The following is a 23,979-nucleotide window of genomic DNA, read 5'->3' on the forward strand; positions in this document are numbered from 1 at the left end:
TCTGTACTTTCTGTCCTTCTTCCAGGGAGAAAACATTGGTAAAAATGCCAAGCTGTACACTTGTGATGGGGATAATGGAGTAGTTGACTTGCCTAGTTTTTAATCTTCAGAGGGAATCAATTTCCCTTTCTCTGAAGATAGCCCAGGAAATAAAAGGCAAGTGGTAAAAGAAAGAAAAAATAGACAAACAAAACACACACAGTTTGAAAAGGTGGGCCCAAAGGACTATGAACTTAGCTCCAAGCCTCATGAACCACATGGAGATGATACAGGGGCATAGGTATGGAATCTCTTGATAGTGAGGAAAGTCACACACATTCCCTCCAAAAGGCTTCAGTGTTTTCAGTCCAGGTTTAAGAAACTATTTGTAATAAGTTTTCAGCCTCTGGTTTGCCCACCCACCATGAACAGAGAATGGTTTGTAGTGCTATTGCATTTTGATAAGCTCCCTAATGTTCGGGCTTTGAAGGAGGCATCATATTTTGTTTCCTGCTCCATGTTCACTTGGAGGCAGTTTCTTATTTGATGTGGTCCTTATATTTTGCTTTGGTATTTATTACATTTCCTACTTAAAAACTTGATATCATGAGGTATTTATTTATTTTTATACCAGGCATAGATTTTTTGAGAATGATTAATGTTACAGATACACTGTTAGCTCCTCTTCATTGAATTTCCTGAGGAAAGCTTCAGGAGAAACTAATTTGCAATTTGTACTTAAGAGATTAAAATCTTCAACACATATGTTGTGGGCATGTGGTGGGCAAAATGTAAGTCTGAAATAATGTGGTATACTTATATATTTTTTCAGTTATTTTTCCCTATTGTCTTTATATTGGTTGAATCTGTTATGCATTTCAACTCCCTCCCCCTTTCTCTCCCCCTCCCCCTCTCCCACTGTCTTTCCCTCCCTCTACCCTCACCGGAAGAAAAAACTCATGATGTTACTGTATGAATTTTTAGCAACTCAAGGTCAATTTGGATACCCCAATTTGAACCAGTGGCACAAGGGGACACCTAATTTTCAGAAAAATTATGTGTTTGCTTCTTGGTGTGTTTCATTATTTTTCTTGGCTTCAAGCATTTCCCAGGCAGTTTTCTTACTTGTCATGTGGATATAAGGAGGAGAGAACTAAAAAATATGTGTTCAAATAAAAGAACACCATTTGAAAACACCTGTCCTATTGTCAAGTTACAATTAGGAAGCATTATTAACATTGGTTTAGATTCTTGCAGCATAAAGTTCTGGGACACTTCATGTTATAGACTTCGTGTACTGATTTTTTTCTAGCTTTTTATCTTGTGACTGAATAAGAGAGAAGAATGAGTGTGTGTGTATGTGTGTGTGTGTGTGTGTACATATATTTCTTTTCTTCTGGCTCCTGATAAGTTAGTTTAAAATTCCATTTTTCTACCTCTCTTTGTGTGATTTTGTGCTATAGATTTCTTTTCATTGACAAATGATCAGAGATGCCACATTCACCAAAAGAAATCTACCCTATATCCAAGCATGTTTTCCAATTAAATTTAATGATTTTTTTATTTCAAATTTACCTGAAAAAAAGACTTGGTTATTTAATTACTGAAAACCTTTTTCTTTTTTGTTGTTTTGTTTTTAGAATTCTTTAAAGAACTACTTGAAAATGCAGAAAAGTCCTTGAATGACATGTTTGTGAAGACATATGGCCACTTATACATGCAAAATTCTGAACTATTTAAAGATCTCTTCAAAGAGTTGAAGCGCTACTATGTGGTGGGAAATGTGAACCTGGAAGAAATGCTAAATGATTTCTGGGCTCGCCTTTTGGAGCGGATGTTCCGCCTGGTGAACTCGCAGTACCACTTTACAGATGAGTATCTGGAATGTGTGAGCAAGTATACGGAGCAGCTGAAGCCCTTTGGAGATGTCCCTCGGAAATTGAAACTACAAATTACTCGTGCATTTGTAGCAGCCCGTACTTTTGCTCAAGGCTTAGCAGTTGCAAGAGATGTAGTAAGCAAAGTCTCTGTGGTAAGTGCTATTTGCATTCTGTGTTTTTGTTTTGTTTGTTTTCATTTTAAAAGAAGCTTTAGGAGGGGTAGAAAAAGAAATCAGCAGAATTCCATTGCTTCAGTAACTCTTCTTTCCTTTTCAGTTCTTTTTGCCTCTTTTCTCCTACACTTTGTGTTTATACATGTGCCTTATACAGTTATAAACAATACTATGATGAACATCTTCATATATCATTATCATTCTTTTCAGTAGCTTTTTTTTTTGGTAGCTATTCTTAGAAGTAGAATATATGTTCACTTTGGAACCTTAATTTAAAATGGTTTAATACCTCCTTACTCATTTTCAGCTTCTATTCCATTTTCCCTGCAGAGGAAGAAACATTCACAAACAGGCTCCACATTAGGTTGTATTGAGTGACTCTGTTTGAGTCTACTAGTTGTAGTCTAGAAAAGCACTTAACATCCATTGCTGTATGTTTCTTTGTTATAAGGTATATACCTTAAGAAGACAGTTTTCAATGACAATGTGGGCCACCCACTCTTGACTTATAGCTTTGTTTATGGAATTACCAGTAGAGGAGATGAAATTGAAATATGTGGGCAAAAGCAGATGAACTGAGCCACATTTTCTTCATTTGTAAATTAAAGGAATTGGTCTTAGACCTTTATTTTTCAGACTGTGTTCTTTGGAATCAGGTCTAAGGAGGTGCTTCAGGGGCTTCCTTGAGGAGAGAGGCAAGGGAGATGGGTGTCTTCTAGTGGGTGAGACTGTAAATCTGTGACCTTATCTCCTGGCTCTACCAGAGAAGCTTTGCTTTTCTCAGTTTTATGCTGTAGGGTTTTGAGCAAGGTTTGAAGGGGGGAAAGGTTCTGTGGTTCCTTCACTCCCCCACACTCTACCCCACACCACCCCACCAAGATGAAATTTGAAAACTTCTTTTTTTTAATATGTTTACTGATTCAGAGAGGAAGGGAGAGAGAGATAGAAACATCAATGATGAGAAAGAATCATTGATTGCCTGTTTCCTGTACAACCCCTACTGGAGATGGAGCCTCCAACTCAGGCATGTGCCCTTGACCAGAATTGAACCCAGGACCCTTTAGTCTCCAGGCCGACACTCTATCCACTGAGCCAAACTGACTAGGGCATAAATTGAAAACTTTTTGAAGGCCTTTCCACTTCTACCCTTTCATCACTCAGTACCAGTGAAGAAATAGAATATACTGGGCCAAAATTATCTTTGCAAGATTTATCTTAGTGCTAGTACCTTTAGGCCCTCAAAGGAAAAGCCAAATTTTAGTGCATTTCTAAAAATCCTGTAGACAAAAGGACAACAGCTTATACTTAGGTCATTTGGTTATTTTGAAGACTAGAGGAGTGGTCAATAAAAATTAGACAGCAGTATAAACACCAGAATATTAACCTGATTGCCTATTAGAGAGTTCATTTAGTGTTACAGTATCACGTAATTTATTGCCCAAACTAGGACACTTAATGTCTGGATCAGGAAGTCTTATTAGCAATCCTACCCAGACAACATTGCCACTAATTTTTAATAAGGAACCAGGACTTTCTTGGACAGACCAGGTTGCATGGTCACCCTAGGTAGAGAGGGAACTAACATTCACCAAAGTGAAGATAGACATTCTAAAGAATTGTGAGTTATTAAAAAACTAGAGTCCCATTGCACAAAGAGATTCATGCAATAGGCCTTCCTTCCCCTGGCTGCCAGCACTGATTTTCCTCTGGCACCCGGGACCCAGGCCTTTGGAGAAGCCAAGCCTCTTCAGACTTCAGTCTTTAGTCTTCACTCAGCCAGAGCCTTCAGTCTTCGCTCTGCGCCTGTGTATGCAAATTAACCTCCATCTTTGTTGGGTTAATTTGCATAGTCACTCTGGTTAGCTGGTGGGTGTAACGGAGTGACACCAATTTGCATGTTTCTCTTTTATTAGTGTAGATGGGTGCTTATAGGATATTTCATATTGGAATTGGGAGATAAAAAGGATTTGGTGATGGGTTGCACTTATTATAGTTTTATTTGTTCTCTTATCTCTGGGCCAGAAACTGTCAGGAAACAGTTCTTTCCAGCATGTTTTTGTTAGTCTTTTTCCCCCTGATATTTTTATTGTAAATTGCAAAACATTTTTGGGGCATATGGGAGTGGGTGGGAGCAAGTGGGGAGATGATTGTTATAATTGAAGAAATAATCTGGTTCCTGAACTTCTGCCCATTTCAGCAACCATTATTAATCTTGGAGATGCTCATGTCAGAGCCCCCCAACAAGGCACAATTAATCCAGACCAAACTTATTTCCAGTGTAGTTCACATAACACATTTGTCCTCCTTCAAAAATTCCTTCATTTCATCCTAAACTGAATAGGTGGAAAGGTGCTGCTGTGTGGTTTGCATGTGTGTGCCTACAAGTAAAGGCAAGTGTTTGGTTGTTTGTGGCTTATTTACATTAACCATCCACCTTCCTTTGAATTGATTCTTAGGAAGGACCAGGGAGCTGGCTCAAGCCTGTCTTGTTCTTAGTCTCACTTTGCACGGTTGGAACCCCCTTAGGGAACTGAGATTCCAGAAAGTCCAAGTTGGAGTGGAGGGTGGTTGATGAAACAAGGAAGCAGTTTAGATAGAACTCGGTGCATGTTAGAAGATTGAGGAGTGTAAAGCTTGCCATTGTCTACATCATCCTAGCTCCTTAAGGGAGAAGTGAGCAGATGTAGCTTCCCTGTGTTGTATTCTTCTTCACATGGTTCTCAAAATTAACTGTAGGAAATTAATAAGGTTGACTTTTGTATTTAGTTGCAGACACCCTTGCTTATGCAATAAAGAGTATGCGACCCAAAATGAAATAGTCACAATCAATTTCTGAGGGTCCTTTGGTATGATTTTTTTAAAGTAGGAAATAGATTTCCTGTGTAACTTTGTATTGTTAAATTGTTTGAGAAAGTTACTTTCTAAATATAACTCTAATTTTTAAAGAATTTATCTCTATTCCATATTCATTGTACTTTCATATCTGCTTACAAGATATTTCCATAGTTATATGGGAATACAATGGATACAAGCAATAGCACTTAATTTACTTTGAATAAACATTACTTGCCAATTGTTTAGTTGACAACACTGTTTTATGACTAAGTGTTGTAATTGGAAACTTTAAAAAATAATATTTTGCTTCACTACTGAGTTTCTTCTAGACCTAAGGATCAACTTGAAACCAAATCCTTCAATGAAGTTGGGTTAGGTTATCAAAATTATGTAATAATAACACTCAGGAATCACATCAACTTTTAAAGGTGCTAAAACATAAATTATGTTAAAAAATCTATCATCTATGTAATATTTCTGTTTAGAGGAAGCATACAAGGAATATAGGAATATTTCCACATTTGAGAAATATTTCTTATTAAATTTTGGAGTATGCCTACCAGTTAAACTGGTTGTTTTAAATTGAATTTATTGGGGTGATGTTGGTTAATAAAATTATATAGGTTTCAAGGATACAGTTCTATAATGCATCATCTGTATGCTGTATTGTGTGTTCACCACCCTAAGTCAATCTCCTTCCATCACCATTTGTCCCCACTTTGCCCTCTTCAACTTCCCCCAACCCCTTTCCCTCTGGTAATCACTATACTATTGTCTGTGTCTATGAGGTGTTTTTTATTATTATTATTTAAGGTACAGTGGTATGGGAAGACAAAAAATAATTTGGCTGTCAAAAACATATTTAAAATTGAACATGCTGAAAACTCTACATTTGATTAATACAATAAGTAAGCTTTTCAACCAGTTTGGGTACCTAAGCAGTATTTTTTCATGTGGGTTCCCACTCCTGCCAACTGCTATCCCAAATGTAGTTTGCAGATGAAACTAAAGCAATCTAAGAGATAAACAACATTCCTTCTTTTGCTGTCCAATAGAATTAATTACCTTGGGTCTGAAAAAAGACCTTTCAGAGTGGAGAATGTATTTCCTAATTAAAGAGAGCTACCTCACCTACTTCATCTAGAAAAAGGTCTTTAATTTCAAATATGAAAAGCATCTCGGTCTTGAGGCTAGTTGTTGCGTACTTAAGATGTTCCCAACCACCTCTTCATTAGTGGATGTCCTGCTTTTCCAGTTTACTTCTGCAACAAAAGGTTGCGGTTATATGTTGAGCAATGATTTGATTATCACTAAGCTATTTAAAGGCTGTTAGCATCAGCAAGCCTAACTTGTTTCAAGAGAAAGTCACTTTTTAGTTGAGGTATACTTGTCTTGCTTCAGTTTTTCTGGGCCCAAAATATTCAGTAATTTCAGCTTACTCCATTTGAGTTTTACAATTCAAACTTCAGAAAAGACCTAATTAGTAACAGATGTTTCAAGAAAGCCTGGTGCTACACATCTTTGTATTACTTATTCCATCTTTACTTGTCATGGTTCATGTGACATTTCTTATTTACCTGCTTGTAGCAGTTTTGCCTGGAAGGGTGAAGTCTGTTTTGGTCTTTCGAAATGCACAAGTGGTTACATGTACCATGAAAATTAATAGCTCCTATGCCAAAGAGAGTTGCATTCTCATGGTTTCAATTAACACTGACATAATGGGGCTATGTCTACATCCCCACCCCAAACTACAGGGACTATAATTAGAAATCGGTACCTTTCTATTGTGATGTCTTAATGACTGTCCTGCCTTGAAAACAATTTCCATTGCTCCCCCTTCATTTCAGTCTATTCAAAATGCCCAACACCTACAAAGTACTACACAATTTATTTTGTCACTTCCCTGAATCATTATAAATACAACTTCTATAAATGGTCAATATAAAAAGCTTTTAAGAAACAAAATGTAAATATTTATTTAACCCTTAATATTCTTTTTCACTCCAACTCAAGAACTGGAATTGCAGGAAGAAGGTGGGACTCTAGCTATGGTGGCAATGGAGATGGTGATGTTAAGAGTATGTTAAGAGTGTGGAAAGTGTTAAGAACTGAATAAATTGAGATTATATATTCTCAAAACAAATAGAGTCTTCTACAAGGGGACTGATTCCATGATGCTTTGACTTCTAGGTCATAAGTGAGTCTAATAATTTGAAACAAAACAAGACATACTTTTAAGTATTTATGCAACTTCGGTTTTAACTACAATGTATCTACAAACATTTAATGAATTCTAGCTTATTCCATATATTTTGTTATGTCTTTAACATTCTGTTATCAGGGAAATAGGAACATCTCATCGTCCTTCCTTTGTGTGTATATTGACTTCAAAACTAGTTAGGAAGTTGTTGAATAAACTCATCACTTCTCACTACATGTTTGGGTACCCTATCTCTTTCTTTTACCATAATTTTGGGAAATATTTCCTGTTTTTTTTTTATTGGGTGCTTATGTTACCAAGCAACAGATAAAATCTAGACCTTTTCTGCTTGTTTGGTACTATTGGCTGTGCAGGAAAAAAATGTTGCAGCAGAATGTATGTTTGGAACTGGAATAAACTAAAAGGAAATGTGTTTTTAACTTCAGTGCAGCATGTTGACTGCCATCACTGTGTAATGTGGCTTAAGGCTCATTCTGAATTACTGAAATGAAATCCAGGCTGCATAAAGAGTACTGCTCCAGTGTTTTTCTTTTTTCAGGATGCTTGCAGTAGTTTTTAATGTGGTGTTTGGAAAATGCAGATTATTTTGTAGAAAGGCTCGATTCATATTAGAAGAGTCTTTGCAGAGAAAGGGACTTTTCTGCAAAGGCTTTTAATAGCAGAAATGGTGTACAGATGTCATGTTAAATGTATATCCCGAGGAAGGCAGGAATAAGTATTTTTAAGTCTTAATAAGTTAAAAAGGAAATCAGGATTCTTTCCCCCACTGACTTTGACCATGAAACATAGACTGCCTTCTAAAATCTAAATTATAAGGCACCTCCTAACCCTAACATTTAGAAAGCCCTTGGTGAGTTTTGATGGATTTTATAAGGCTTGAAAATTAACTATTATGTATTGTCATTATGTGTCAGTAACTCAGATAGATTTTGATTTGTTAATATAGAAGTATTGAGTCCAGATGATGGTCCCTTTCTATCTTACTGCTCCCTTTCCCCAAGTAAACAGATGAAACCACCTCAGTCTTATATAAATAATGTCAAAACCTTTTTCTTCTATAAATAACATCACACTTTCTAGCAGAAATTAGTAACCACTGCTGCATTTAGCTGAAATTCTTTCAAAATGTTAAAAATTTGGTAAATGTGTTGTTTTCTGTTTTGTTCTACTCAAGTGAAATCTTTTCTCTCCATATTTAGCAGTGTTTACTTGTGCCTTTTACTTTGTGAGCAGGCTATGATGAGTGATATTGCATATCTAAATATATATATCTGTATTCATGTATATTTGTATATACCTATATCCATGTATATTTGTATGTATATGTGTATGTGTGTGTGTGTGTGTGTGTGTGTGTATTCGTATTTTTGTTACCCCTGTAACATATTGAACCTAGGGAAGGATATAGCATTGACTGAATAATTCATTATTGTTTATTATTAAACAACATAATATCATCCAAGTATCCATTCAATATTGTTCCACATAGAACAGTTGCATACATTTGAAAACAGCAAATTCTTACTAGAAAGCATGCAGCCTCATACTGAGTGCTCACTGTATGTGGATACCCTGTACTAGGTCTAGGAGCTATGGAGAAGGTCTAGCTCCATGTATTTCCCTTAGGGTTCCTATGCTCTATTGTGAAAAGAAATCATTCAGATAACCATCAAGGGAGTCCAAGGTAGCTGCTCTATAATCAAACTTCTTGGGTTCAAATCTTGGCCATTTATTGGAAGTTCTGCTGTGAGCTCCATAATCTCTTTGGGTTTCTGCTTTCTCATCTGTGAAATGAAATGATAAACTCATCTCATTATTTTTTAAAGCTTTAAATGAGTTAAAATGTATAAAGCATAAAACAGAGCCTGGAACATATGTATATCATGTAAGTGAATAAAATCCAATGAAAGTTATCAATACACAAGTTATTCTGACAAATAACAATATTTTTCTCTTGAATCTTGACATCAATACTTTCATGATCATGAAACCATAGGAATTAATGAAGCATTTTCTCTTTTGAGAACATTAATTTATTCTTTGTGTTTGTGGTTCAAAGAGGGAAGGGAGGAGTGTACAGTTTTCCTTTTCCTGTTCTTTCTCAATATAATTTTGAGAAACTATTTAATCTATAAAAGATGTCTGAAATGTGACTTTTATAAAAGCAATAAAAGTCACACCTGACTCTAGCCCAATGGATTCTGGAGGTCACTGACATCTGAGCTCAACAGACCCTTCAAAACAAAAGGAAACTATATCAAATGTTAGTCAAGTGCTGTGACCCAAAGGAACAATCGGATAGATCATTTTCAGTGGCGTGCCATACATAGAGAATAAATACATAGCTGAAGATTATACTAAGATCTTGGAGCATGGTTACCCTTTTGTGAATCCCCATGTGGCATGATCTACCACTTGGTCTTAAGTCTTTTGGAATAAACAACTTCTGTAAATAAGTAATTGATTTTGAATATTATAAGGAAGTAGACTGTGAATGAACTTGAATTTCTATTAAAAATTATTTCCCAGAACAAGGCATGATTTAGTCCACTACTATATTTGTTTATTTGGGGAAAGGTTTGCCCTGGTATGGTAAAGAGACCACTGAAAGCTAATGAAGGGGCACCCACCAGAGCTTGGTGTACCATGATGTGACAAACAAGAGCCATCATTGAATCAAGGAGATCCAAGACTTATTCCAGAAACTCCACAAGAGCCCTAACTGGTTTGGCTCAGTGGATAGAGCATCAGCCTGCAGACTGAAGGGTCCCAGGTTCGATTCTGGTCAAGGGCATGTACCTTTGTTGTGGGCACATCCCCAGTATGAGGTGTGCAGGAGGCAGCTGATCAATGTTTCTCTCTTATCGATGTTTCTAACTCTCTATCCCTCTCCCTTCTTCTCTGTAAAAGATCAATGAAATATATATTTTTTTTTAAAAAAAGAAACTCCACAAGGTAATTTAAATAGAAGTGTCATATGCTGTTTGGCTTTTTCTTTCCTTTGGGTTTTTGATGCTCATGAAGATTCCAAAAGGAAGTCAGCTATTTTTTTAATCCCCTGGGGTAGTCCAGAGTCAGAGGTAGTGCTGGTCTTTGGCACTCTTAAATTCACCATCCTGAGCTTGGGCAGGTCGGCAAGAATGTGGGGACTCAAGACTTGAGGAGTGGTCACATTATTGGCTTTTTCTCTGGAACCCTTGTTTCTTTAGGTCTCATGACTATTTTACAACTCTTTTCTTATACGAGGGCTTCCTCATCTCACATGAGGGGTTTATTTCCTGGGTTCTGAATTCCCTTCATTTAAAATACTGCCTGGTGGTTTGATTAGTGCTTGTTAGTCAAAAGACAGATTATCTCCAACTTTGGTATATCATATGTCTTTTCTTGTCCCAGTTTTCTTATAACTTCGCCATTTCTCTTCTTAGTTCTGGTATTATTTAGTGTTTCCATAGCATGTAGAGCCACTTCCTTGTAATCATTTTTAGTAGTTAAGCAACAAATCATATGCAGCACATGAGCCAGCACATTGCCAAAGAATGAAATGAAAAAACTCCGCTAAACCAAGCTTCATAATCTCTTTTAAATAAAACTCTACTGTGTCATTTAGTGTGGTCTCTGTTTTTAAAACTTGAGCCATTAACCTACTTTCAGAGAGGGTACTACAAGGTCTACTGCATAAGTGATTTAGATTTACAGTTAAACTAAGAATATAGTGGACTGCTTCCTAGAGTTAAAAAAAAGAAAAAGACTTATTTGATAAAATGTTTCTGGAATGTAACTATTGGATTTAAAATTTTTGTTTATTTCCTAAAGGCTTATACTATTTTGGAATTTCTTCACATTTTCTAGAACAGGTTACATATTCTAAAATAGAAATTCCTACTTGCCTTGTTATCTGTTCACAAATACATTCCAGAATAATCCCTGACACATAATAGGTGCTCAGTAACTATTTGTTGACACTTTGGCCTTCTATATTTCTTCATAGTAGGATATTGTTTCCTTTTAAGCATAATATTCAATAAATTCCATGTGCTATTGTGTGATTTTTCTTAGGCATTTACATAATAACTCTTTACCTCTCTAAAATCCAGCTATTCAGTAGTCTCACCAATGTGGAACCTGAATCTAACTAAGATAAAGAAAAAAATGACTGATGCCTACTATTAGAGTTTAATATATTCTGTTTTAAAAGGCAGGGAAACATGATACATCTGGGAAATCATTTCATCCCAAAGGTTTGATAAGGTGCAGTACTATAATCAAATGTATCAGGGTGGCTGTCAGCAAGTCGATTCATCTCTTTGGCTTTGCTTTTCTTATCCCTTAAATGTGAGAGCTCTACTCTCATCTCTAAGGCCCCTTCCAACTCTAAGACTTCTATAATTCTCCAGCTACCTCCTCTTTCCAGGCCTTTTTGCTCATCTGTAAAATGAGGGGGTGGACAAGTATCAAAGTCTTAACTATATGTGACTTATTTAAAGGAATGAACTTAAATCTATCCAGAAAACCTAGCTATCTAGAATGGCCACTCCTCTAGGGTATTGATTAGCCAAGATTTTATAGCAATATATAGTCAAAAAGACTAGCTTAGTGTCTAGGAAAACATTTGGGACTGGTTAAAATTGGGGAAAAATCCTACTTCTTCATAGGGAATGTTGACTTTCGTGTATATAATTACCATGTTGTTGGATGTTTTCTCCCCCTCTTCTAGGCTGTTTGCGATAAGAGGGGGCATGTTTTTCTTCTGTTCCTCGGGGTACTGTTGATAAGTGGTATGCAACATCACACCCCGAGCAGGTGAAGTGCACTGCTGGACAGCCCTGTATCCCTGCATCTGTTCTCTGCAGTGGTATCTGCTTTCAAAAGTCTGTGTTTGCAGAACTGGTTGGTACTGATAGAGAGGAATGCACTAATCCTCTGATACTGACTGCAAAAGAGGAGGGTGGGGCAGAGAGAGTAGGGAGACCAGAACATTTGGTTAGCAGCCAGTCTGTGATACGTAGCCAGGATGCTTTCTAAGCATTGATGGAAATGAGTGACAGGATGGTATGAGCAATTCCATGCCCAAGATAATTTTTCACTTTATGAAAGTAGGAAGATGAAACTAAGTCTCATTTCTCTGCAGAGGATGGCCAGTCCAATCTAGTTTAGTACTGCTTTCACCCTAGCTCTTCCCTTTCCTCATGAACTTTCAGTAGTCCTGTCTGGTTATGCCTGATGTTGAAGCCCCTTTAAATTCTGTCCATGCACACATTCCTTCCTATGTATCCAACCTTATCTCCCACAATTCCTCAACCCCATTCTAAGATGCCAGGATATGCTTGATATATTCTCTTGCAGCTTTTGTTCATTTAGTGCTTTCAAATTGCATGTTCTTCCTAATAACTTAAATCCAATTCCTTCTTCAAAATTTAACTGCAGTCCCACCTTTTCAGCAGGTTTTCCTGAGGACTCTGCTTTATTGCTCCCAAGCTTTGGAAGGCCCTCACATAACTACAAGTTTAAATTTATTCATATTCTTCCCTGTAGATTACATTAATGTTGCCTTCTGCACAACTATAGGTATAGAATGGGGTACATACGAGGGTACCCTTCTAAACCTTGATTAGTGGGTTAAGTTTCAAAGGCAGTTATTGAAAAGAAAGGTGTGCTTGTTTTCTAGTCTGCCAAGGCAAACACAGTGATGGTAGAGGCCATAATAGCAAGCCATGCACAGTGGACAGGTAAAGTAGCCTCTACTAATGTTTCTCATAGATGATCCTGGAAAGATATTTGTAAAAGAACTTTGAAATAATTGAGTCATTGAATGTGAGTGAGAGTGCATATGTGGCTGACAGAGATTGAGAGACAGGAAGGAGGAGTGAGAGTTTACAGAGAGTTACCTGGAGCTTGGTTATTTAAGGTAATGCAATGTTAATCCCTATCTTCCCCCAATCCTTCTTCCCAGCGCACACCTTTTTTATCTAACCTTGCACTATTTCACCTCTTCAGGAAGCAGGCCAGGCCTGCTAAATGTGATTCATCACAACTGTTCTTAAGTTAAAGTCATGGCCAAGCCTTCAAGGTCATATTGATAGACTTGCAACTTCTGTGTCTATCTTTGCTCCCAACACTGTTTCTTTCTTCTCCCAAATTAGGTAACACCCACAGCCCAGTGCACCCAAGCCTTGTTGAAGATGATTTACTGCTCCCACTGCCAGGGGCTAGTGACTGTGAAGCCATGTTACAACTACTGCTCAAACATCATGAGAGGCTGTTTGGCCAACCAAGGAGATCTTGATTCTGAGTGGAACAATTTCATAGGTGAGCAAGCGATTCATGTATTTGTGTCACTGGAAATAGTTCAGCTTCCTGCCACAAGGAGTATTGCAGTTGTCAGCTATGCAATTTCTATTTGTTATTTAATGTTTGCCAATTTAACTCTACTCAAAGTTCATACTGTTCTACAAGTAAATGTTCCCTTGAACTAGTAGTGGCATTTTGAAGACATTTGACACAGTGAATACTAAGTTTTAATAATGAGAAAATGGCTTTTTGACATTTTCCCCCAAAGGCCAGTTTGGGTAATGCATCATGGGCTAGTATCCATAAAATGCTAGTTTACAGTCATCACTGTGCTGCAAAAGTGGCTTTGAAAATATTGTATCTGTTACACTGCAATTAAATCTTCTGCACACTGGCCAGATACCCATTGGATATTTGGATTAAGTGAAATATGACTAGAAATTTAGGGGGTTCTCTTTCTATAGGGGATTTTACAATAACAGGCTGCTCTGGTGAGATGGAAAAATGTTTACCTTGATAATTTTAGAGGTAAATATTCTTGCATATACTTAAAACCTACAAAGACATTACTGAAACCCAGACAGCAGTGTAGTGAAGTGGCCAGTTTCTAAGAGGGTTAATTATGATTTGTGGGGAAGGATAAATTAAGGATGATTTAGATATCCACTCATTGACTCCTTGATGCCTACCAAATACACATGTTAGTCCTGAAGCAACCGTGTTGAAGCTCCTAATACTGAGGGTCTAGTTCAGGGGTGGGCAAACTTTTTGACTCGAGGGCCACAATGGGTTCTTAAACTGGACCGGAGGGCCGGAACAAAAGCATGGATGGAGTGTTTGTGTGAACTAATATAAATTCAAAGTAAACATCATTACATAAAAGGGTACGGTCTTTTTTTTTTTTTTTTTTTTTTTAGTTTTATTCATTTCAAACAGGCCAGATTCGGCCCGCGAGCCGTAGTTTGCCCACGGCTGGTCTAGTTGGACCACACACACATACTAATAGCTCATATGAACAGACTCAGATTTTTTCCCATCCCCAGTCACATTTGCATAATTGCAGAATTTGAGTATTTTTATAAGCATCTATTTTTCACTTATTTGCCCACATCACGAGAACATGTATGCAATGTGCTGGCTTTTTTTTTTTTTTTTTTTTTTTTTTTTTTTTGGTGGGGTGGGGATTGGTTGTGGGGAATGCTTTTTAGTCTGCAAGAGAGCTAATTATCATTTTAACTCTGTTTGAAAGTGCATCAATAAATTGGCTCCAACAGATTCTTGCTAACACTGACACAGGAAAGAAAAAGATGTGAATATTAAGCACTTCAGCACAATTGTAGCCTAAATAGCTCAAAGCTAGAAGAACTGAAAAAAAATCTTCTATGCACAGAAAAGCAGAATCCCATGAAAGGGAAGGCGTAAAACCAGCAAAGACATACACTCACAAATGGCACATCACGCCCAGAAAGAAGCATGGGAGAGAGTGTTGCTTTAAAATATTCCAAATGGAAATAAAAGCCCAATGGCACTTGTAGATCTAAAGTTGATGTTTTTTCTTTCTCTTTTTTTAGTCCCACTGTCACCCCATACCCAAATGTCAAGTTTGCAATTTATTTGTGCTACATTTATTTGTTTTAAGTTGGTAGCCTTTTCACTTTCCCCTATAACTTCTAGCCCACTAGTTCTCTGGGCAAAAGGAGTAGAATTTGCCACATGGTACAAAAAAATGTATGGTGACAGTGATCTAGTTTTGCTGACTTTTCTACAGACACATCAATAATAAGGTGCAGAAGGGCATGCCATTTGCACTATCCTATTATTCTAATATTCTGGCCAAAACTATAACTCATATCCTGTATTAAAATACAAATTCTTATACATATATTTCCAAGAGTTTGCAGGTTCATATGAAATCAAAACCATACTTGGCTTGCTTAATAAATATTCTCAATAAGATTACCTAAAACAAGGAGGGCTTAAGTTCTTGTTGTGTGTTTTAAAAATGACATTTGTTATCTTTCAATAAGGAAAATTAAACCCAAGTAGAAATTGGTAGAATTTCTGAGTTAATTTTCCTCAGTTATTTTAAATGATACTTTTTAGAGGGCTGAGGTGTATAATTGTATTTAAACTTTATGTTTAATGGGTATTTTACTCTTTATTTTAATAAGCTGATATAAAAGGCCAAGAATAATAGACATTGTTAATCTCCGGTGCTTTTTCATGAATTTTCACAAGGGTCTAATTAATTTGCTCTGTGGTTGCAGAATTCAGCCCCAATTTACATGCCTCTGCCATACGTGCTGTAAGGTGTTTTTTTCTTTGTAAGGAATTTTTCTTTCCCCTTTATATGATTGCAGTTAATGAATGGTCAAAGGTTTTTTTTTCCCTCCCACTTCTCTAAATCAGATCTTGGGGTTAAGTCGGGAAACTGCCTTTTGTTCTTCCAGTCCAGTCGCGAGGCCAGTGTAAAAGGAATCGCTTTTCCTAGTGAGGAGGGATGGCTTTGTTGCTGGGGCGGGGAGCAACTCAGTGCAGAGATCCTGAGCACTGAAATCCTGCAGTTGGACTAGACTTGTGGTCCCCAACATGGGGTACACGCACCACAGGGGGTGCAATTTGATTTTTAAGGGGGGCAATTTTTAAACAATTTCTTAGTGATTTCTTCTTCAGTACTTCAACTGTCCTTTCGTTCTTTTATTTTTCTCTTTCATGGATGCCATGTTCTTTGGAAGCTTGTTTAGACCAAGTTAATGGCCTTTAAGGCTTCTTCCATGTGAATAGGAATTCACTTTTTGAATAATAAGAATTATATGTCACATGGGGCATCCGAATTTTAGAGATGCTTAGGTAGGGCATGGCCAAAAAGATTGGGAACCACTGGACTAGACCCTTTAAGAGACTAAGAATGAGTTTTCCAAATCTGCCTTCTGGTTGTCATGCCCTTCCTTTCCTCTCTCTAACTGCATCTATTAAATTATTGTCAACCTTTATCAAGGTGGATCCAACTTTTTGAAACACCTTGGACTTGGTTTTGTAAGAGATTCGTTCTATGAAACCTTCAGTTTGAAGACTTCCTGCTCTCCACCTCCAACCAAAAAAGTCAGTTTCTGGAGATTCATAAATTATGCTTAGGTCCCACTTGTCCTCCATCACATACTGTATTAGTGTTAACATTGTTGGACTTCTTGCCAACCTTATTAATGTCACATGTTGCTGCCAGTGGGAATTTAGTATTGGGATATTGGGATTGCTGGTGGAGACACCAGCCGATTCCTGACAGAAGGCACACAATCAAATATCCTGTAAATGAGACCTGTGGCCTAGTTCAACCAGAAGAAAACCAAAACTCCAAACCAACCATCTTTGGACTGAGATTGGTACTTCTAGTCAGGGCTGGCTGCTGCAAGGAAGAGCCCAGTTGATAACCAATCATGACTTTCCCCAGGGGTTAGTGGCAGCTTTGGCTCCTGGGCTACAGGCCACAAGCAGAATTCGCCCTCATTCGCATTCTTCAGCCTCGCAACACGCAACGCCATGGCACCGGCCCCAACAAAGGCCCAGCTTCACTCTCTATTCCCAGGCCCTTCTGTATGGCCGGCTCAGAGTTTACAAAGACGCCAAACAGCCAGTGAATTGGGGTTTATGTTTCTTTTCAGTCTTTCACAAACACATTAGTGATCTGGCCTTTCCTCACCACTAGGGGAATAAGTAGTTACAAAATGCGCTGTTTTCTGTTGTTTAAATTCTGCGTTTTTGGATGTTTATTATCTGTCTATTCATAATATTTTTATTTGGAGCAAGAGCTGACTTCTCAGCTATGAAGGAATGTGCTTTCTGTACGTGGCAGCCCTGCTGCTTTGACAATGATGAACACATTTAAGTTGTGCTCCACTTGTTTACAAAAGTCTCCTTTTGCTAACACATCAAAAGCATTTTTTCTCTCCACTAGTACAATGGTATATTCATGCTGGCAGGCTTTACTTAGAGGTTGGAAGCGTCACTTTATTGGTGCTTACCACAATGCAACCTGAAACTTCATTTGTTATTACTTGTAAAAAAATTGCATTTCACGGAAATCTATTTGTGGTTTGTGACATCGGAATTGTAGTTTAGAGAAATGACCCTGTGCTTTAAAATGCCATGTTGCATTTGTTCTAGGTTGAAGGTGAAAGGTTGATGACCAAATTTGATTTCATTGATATGCTGATGTTGAAACTCCTTTTCACTAGAAAGCTTAGGTAGAAGTTCAACTGTGGCCTGCAGCGTTCTTTGAGGACACAGACAATCTTCTGGAAATTAACCCCTGTCCTTGGACTACCTAAAGGTTGTGGATAATGTGGGCCTCACCATCCTTTCCTGCCATGCTTTAAGCACTAGAGTGTAAAGTGGAGATAACATGGTTACGTTTTCAATTTCATTTAATTTTACACAATAGGTATCAGGCCAAAATACGAAATCTCATAATCCCAACAAACATGCGTGGCAAGAAAACAAGTACAACATATTTTGTTTAAGAGATTCAATGTGTGCTAAAACATTCCAGACTCTGCCAATATGTAAAAGTGACTTGAGTAATCAGTGAAGATATGCTGTGAGTACGTGGTTTGTGTGTGCTGCCTCTTGTGTCGTGTTTTCATCCAGAGCAGTACATCTTTTGTTATAAAATAAATCAAGGCCCTTATATTTGAAATGGGAAGTTTTTCTTATTCCAAAATTTGTATTTTTTAAAGTCATTAGAATTCAGAGGAATACTTCTATTTGTGTTTTCTCAGGCATCTGGAAGGATTTCCTAAAAAAAAAAAAATAAAAAAAAATTACATGTTGGTATGCCAGGATTTTAAGTGATGTATATTTTTGACTCTTGTAAATGGAACCTGAAATGAAAAGATCCTAGGAAGTCTGAGAGAGCTGGCATGTTATTCTGCCTCCAGCTTTTGGTTTGTCAGCTGGGAGCTAGCTCAGAGCCTTGCAGTGACAGCCACTGGCACATGTAGTAATGAAAAATTAGTATAATGGAAGATTCCTGATTGGATTTCCTTGCTGGAGAATGAAGCATTCATCTGGCCACTTCACACTTTAGGTAGCTGGCAATACATAGTGACTTAGTATAGTTTGGCGTAATAGAAATAGATATAAAAACATTAATTATGATGTATTCCTTCGCCTTCCTCCCCCAAGAAACAGTAAAATAATCAGACTGATTACCTAAGGGTGAACTAATTATTTACTTTTTATGCTGTATTATTCTTCCCCAAACCTCATGTTAGATGCAATGCTAATGGTGGCGGAAAGGCTAGAGGGCCCTTTCAACATTGAATCAGTCATGGATCCCATCGATGTGAAGATTTCTGATGCCATTATGAACATGCAGGACAATAGTGTGCAAGTGTCTCAGAAGGTAATGAAGTCAGGATGTTAGAAAAGGGAGCTGGGGGCCCTCTCCAGTTTGTGATGTGACTTCCCTAATATGATCATGCTGCTCTAATGCAGGTTTTTCAGGGATGTGGACCCCCGAAGCCCCTCCCAGCCGGACGCATTTCCCGTTCCATCTCTGAGAGTGCCTTTAGTGCTCGCTTCAGACCATATCACCCTGAGGAACGCCCAACCACAGCAGCTGGCACTAGTTTGGACCAACTGGTAAGCACTTTGCCAGGAATGGCCATGTTTAATGACAAAAAAAATGAAAATATTTGTTCCAAATACATTTTTAGTTGGAAGGCTTACAAGTGTGGGTCTTTCAGGCGAAACTTTTCAAGAAAATTGAATGTGTCAGTAAATCTTCATTCATTTCTAGCTGAGAAAGTTCATATGTAGCCTAGAACATGTGATGCAGTAAGTCTTAATTTCAACTCCTTCCCCCCCTGTTGTTTTACCATGCATTTACTAAGCATCTCCTATGAGCCTATCACTACTGTGGTATTTACAGGGTGGCTCAGAAGAATAAGATAGGTCCTTATGCTGAAAAAGCCCCAAAAGAGAGGGAAATGCAGACATCCCAGCTTACTAACTAAGGTGATATATAGTTAATGATAAGCTGGGAGAAGGATAAGAAAATGTAAGCAGGACTGCATTATACACAGCAATGTGCTTCAAATCTAGTAGTAGGAAAGAACAAAGAGGAGGGGACAGCTATCAGGGAAAGGCAAGTATCACAGAGTGGACAATATATAAGGTTGAGCTTGAGCATAAAAGTCTTGTGGGAAGAGTCTGTGTCTTATTGTATCTACAGGGTATGGAACCTGGTGGGCCTCAGATGGTAGTTACAATGAAAAGGTAAGTGGACAGTGGATCCAGGCAGCTCAGCTCCTTCCGAATATTTCAACTTTTAATTTATTTGAGTGATTTTGTAGTTCTAAGTATAAATTTGATCTTCATTTTTCTCTGTTGACTAAAGTTGAAAATGAATTGCATGTCATTCTGGAGATACTTTAGAAATGATCAAAAGGCACATCTATAAGGTAGTTTTGTGTTGCTTTATAGAGGTCTCTCTCTTGTTTTTCTTAATTAGGTTACTGATGTCAAGGAGAAACTGAAGCAGGCCAAGAAGTTCTGGTCCTCTCTACCAAGCAATGTTTGCAATGATGAGAGGATGGCTGCGGGAAATGGCAATGAGGATGACTGCTGGAATGGAAAAGGCAAAAGCAGGTTAGCCTTAGTTGCATGGATTTGCAATCTCTTCCTAAATGCCTGGGTAACCTTCAGGGAGGGTTTCCTCGGTTGTCAATCAAGAAGCAATTCAGGGTAGGTAGCAACAACATGGGAGGCTTCTAGAGTTTCTTAGGAATGGGTTGTATTGTAGAAGTTTTGAGAAGGTACCCACTTACTTGTACTGGGCAAAACTTTATCGTAATAGTCATACTAGCTTTAGGACCCCCACCAGGGATCAAGCTGTTCCAATAGTGTCATATAAAAATATTTAATACCTGTGGTCCTTTGCCCAATGGCTTGGCCTCATAAAGCTCTAGATCCATTCTCTTATTTGACGATGCCCTGTGTCCCTCCCCTACACACTCAGTAACTTAAGTATTCACACTTCAGTACTTTACTCTGGTCCACCAACCTCTGCAAAATGGGTAGCTTTCAAAAGGTCATGGTCAAGTTGGAGAAACAAGATGTTAAAAAAAAAAAAGATGTTTACCCAGATAAAGGAAAAATTCAAGTTCATTTAGAAATGGAAATTAATTGTACTCAGTGCAAATACTAGAATCTAGGCATAAATCTTTGATCTTGTGCAACTTTTTGTCTTACTGATAATCTCAATGGGGTCATTTCTCATCTCAGGTACCTATTTGCAGTGACAGGAAATGGATTAGCCAACCAGATCAGTAATCCGGAGGTCCAGGTTGACACCAGTAAACCGGACACAACGATCCTTCGTCAAATCATGGCTTTGCGGGTTATGACCAATAAAATGAAGAATGCTTACAATGGGAATGATGTGGACTTCTTTGATATCAGTAAGCACTTGTGGTTCTAAGGTACAAATTGTTCTTGTACACCTTATGATGAGAACAAGTGGAATGAAATCTCTATTCTGTTTTTTGTTAATAGGCGATGAAAGCAGTGGAGAAGGAAGTGGAAGTGGATGTGAGTATCAGCAGTGCCCTTCGGAGTTTGAGTCTAACACAACTGACCACTCTGGGAGGAATGCCAATGATAAAGCCAACCACGCTGGTGCCCGTGTTGGAGCTCAGCCCTACCTCCTCACTGTCTTCTGCATCTTGTTTCTGGTTATGCAGAGAGAATGGAGATAATTCTCAATCTTAGAGAAAATGTGTTCATCATCAGAAAGTTAAAAGGCACCAGTTATCACTTTTATACCATCCTAGTGACTTTGCTTTTCAAATGAATGGACAGCAATGTACAGTTTTTACTATGTGGCCACTGGTTTAAAAAAATTCTGACCTTGTTCTTTCATTCAGTTTTGCGGGAAAAAGGGACTTGTACATGAAGTAAGTTCCTGCTTCCCCAGAATCATGTTAAACGTGGCTAGCGGTGTAGGTACAGAACTGTAGTTAGTTGTGCATTTGTGATTTTATCACTCTCTTGTTTTTCTTTATTGTTTGTTTTTGTTTGTGGGTTTTTTTCTTCAATTATGATCTCACCTTGTTTCTTACAAGAAAACCAGGGTCCTTTCTTGGCATGTAACATGTACGTATTTCTGAAATATTAAATAGCTGTACAGAAGCAGGTTTTATTTATCACGTTATCTTATTAAAAGAAAAAGCCCAACAAGCAGTAAAATTTCCATGTATCCCTGTTGTTTTAGTTGCCTTATCTGGAGAGAAGAGGAGATGATTTTGTTTGTTATTATTAAGTTAGGACAGAATGTGAAGGCACAAAGGGGTGTCTAATCCACTTGTCGGGTTGTATTCAAGCATCAGTATAAGAAGAATGTTATATTTCACTTATATCTGGTGACTGGAAGAGACTGCAGACTACCCATCTCGGTTGAGTTGAATTGCATAAACTTAAGATCACATATAGTTTCACTTGAACCACCTAAAGTGTAACCCATTTAAAAGATTCTTGATACATTTTCCCTAGAAATATATAAGGCCATATAAGGTGTTTGAGTTATCACATGTTCACACATTGTTTAGGGGTGGGTTTTGTTTTGTTTTGTTTTTTATCCAGTCAAGTTAACAAGTCACGGTGTGCTGATCTTCGTGGCCACACGTGACCCTCTTTGAATTGATATCCCAATGGCAGAAATAAGTGACTAACATCTCGTTTGGTACCCCCTGTTACAGTGTTCCAGATTTCAAACCCAGCCACAGAGAGGGAGCTGTCTGGGGGATAGAACTGGGGTGGGTATACACAGCCTGTGCTCAGGGAATAGCATTAACACTTAAGCAAAGTTTTTGTCTGTGCATTGTGTTTACATTCATTTTGGCATCCCAGTTTTTTAAAAGAAATTCTAAGGTGTCTTACGTGTTTTTCTTGCTCAGCACCCTGTGATCAGAAAGGCAAATGACTTTCAGTGATTCATAGCTGTGTGCTACCCCATCAACCAAAAAACTCACTTCGGGGGAGATCTAGGTGTCCAGATTTTTAAAAATGTTTTCTTGGTTTTTTTTTTGGGGGCGGGGGGGCGGGTAGTGGAGAGAGTAGAGCTGAGAAGACTACATCTTAGCGGTGACCCTTAGCCATGTGGGTGAACTGGCTTAGGCCTATCTGTTGTCCCAGGCCAAAGACTAACAGCTGGCTTGGCCCCTTAGGAACCTTTTTCTTGTGTCCTTTACAAATGACAGCTCATAAAACTATGAGAATATAACAAATCACTTTAAAAGGAGTTCCCAAAAGTCCTCAGAAAGAAGAAAATTCTGCAAGTCCCTTCCTGCTTTAGACAGCCATTAAGATCCCAACAAATTCTACAGAAGTTAAAACCCACAGAGAGGTTGTTCGTGTTATTGTTCAATCTTCAGTTGTAAGAGTAATTCTCTATTTTTATATTGAAACATAATTACTTGATAGCTCAGGGTCTACATTTCATTCAACTTTTTACACCAAATTCTGCAGAATGGTCAAAATGGAATATTGGGGGCTGTTGTAAACAGAGGCTTAATTTTATTAGAAGTAGTCAGTTATTTATTAAAGCATGATGTTAATAAAATAGGCATATTCTGGCTGGTGTGTATAAGTGGTTTTTTTAAACAATTCACAGAAGACAAAATTGAAAAGGCACTCCATTTATGTATGAGGAAAAATGGATTGTAAATAGCTAAGCTGCCTTGTGAGAACTTGGAAAATGTGCTGATACTTAGTAACTACCTCAGTTGTGAGGAATTTCCTTTTTAGCTTAGACTGCTATTACTTTTACTTGGTAGAAATGAAACTGGTCTCCAAAATGTGGCTCAAAGAGTTATCCCCATAGACCTTGTTAGATTGTTTTTAATTTAAAACCTTGAACTCTGCCCAGCTGTTTTCTTTCAGTCAAGTTCTCTAAACCAATAACATTTTCCGAATTAAATGTTCTTGAAGGTTCTTCTGGACTCTTACTGATTTGTTTTCTTTCTTTGTATTTTTTCTGTTACTCTTTTATTATTTAAATTGTCTCTTGCTTTTGAACTTGAACTATGAAATAAACAAATTGTAGATTTTTCCATTCAGGTCTGACTGGATAACTCTTGGCTTCTTACCAGCTGGCAGGCTCACTCTTTCCCCCCACCAAAAGAAAGAATAAAGGCAAGTTGAATATTTTAAAACCTGAAGAGTTCACAGTATGAGGTAGAATAAAAGCTATGTTAGGAGAACTGACTTTTCTAAAGCCTCAGTTAATAGCATGTGAAGGGTTTGTGTTTTACAAAGTCACTTCTAAATTATTTTTCTTTCAAACCCTTCACCCACTCTATCTTAAGAAAAAATGTTTTGTGAGTCTTAGATTTATATTTTCTTTCAAAAGTAGTAATTAGCAGCTACTATTTTGATAAAAGAAAAAGTGCAAAGAATTGACTTGCATCTTTTAACTTTAGAGCATATTAGAAATCTAACAGTTTATACATGAAGTAAAATTTATCATTTGTGATTACAGAACCAAAAGAATTAAGTGTAGATGGTTCTGCATAAAATTCTACTTTTCCATTTGTGTTGTCAGAGT

General features: G+C 37.7%; 1 protein-coding gene across 1 annotated transcript in view; it reads left to right on the forward strand.

The window, feature by feature from the left end:
• The window catches only part of GPC4 (glypican 4), a 119,384-nt gene extending 95,893 nt beyond the window's left edge, over positions 1-23,491 (forward strand). The window contains exons 3-9 of the mRNA XM_059679919.1: positions 1,620-2,011; positions 13,229-13,394; positions 18,647-18,777; positions 18,870-19,016; positions 19,888-20,024; positions 20,661-20,836; positions 20,931-23,491. Coding sequence (XP_059535902.1) covers positions 1,620-2,011; positions 13,229-13,394; positions 18,647-18,777; positions 18,870-19,016; positions 19,888-20,024; positions 20,661-20,836; positions 20,931-21,133 — 1,352 coding nt within the window. The 3' untranslated portion in view covers positions 21,134-23,491. The remainder of the gene's footprint in view (positions 1-1,619; positions 2,012-13,228; positions 13,395-18,646; positions 18,778-18,869; positions 19,017-19,887; positions 20,025-20,660; positions 20,837-20,930) is intronic.
• The last annotated feature ends 488 nt before the right edge of the window (positions 23,492-23,979 follow it).

Source organism: Myotis daubentonii, chromosome X (assembly GCF_963259705.1).
Source record: "Myotis daubentonii chromosome X, mMyoDau2.1, whole genome shotgun sequence".
Lineage (NCBI taxonomy): Eukaryota > Metazoa > Chordata > Mammalia > Chiroptera > Vespertilionidae > Myotis > Myotis daubentonii.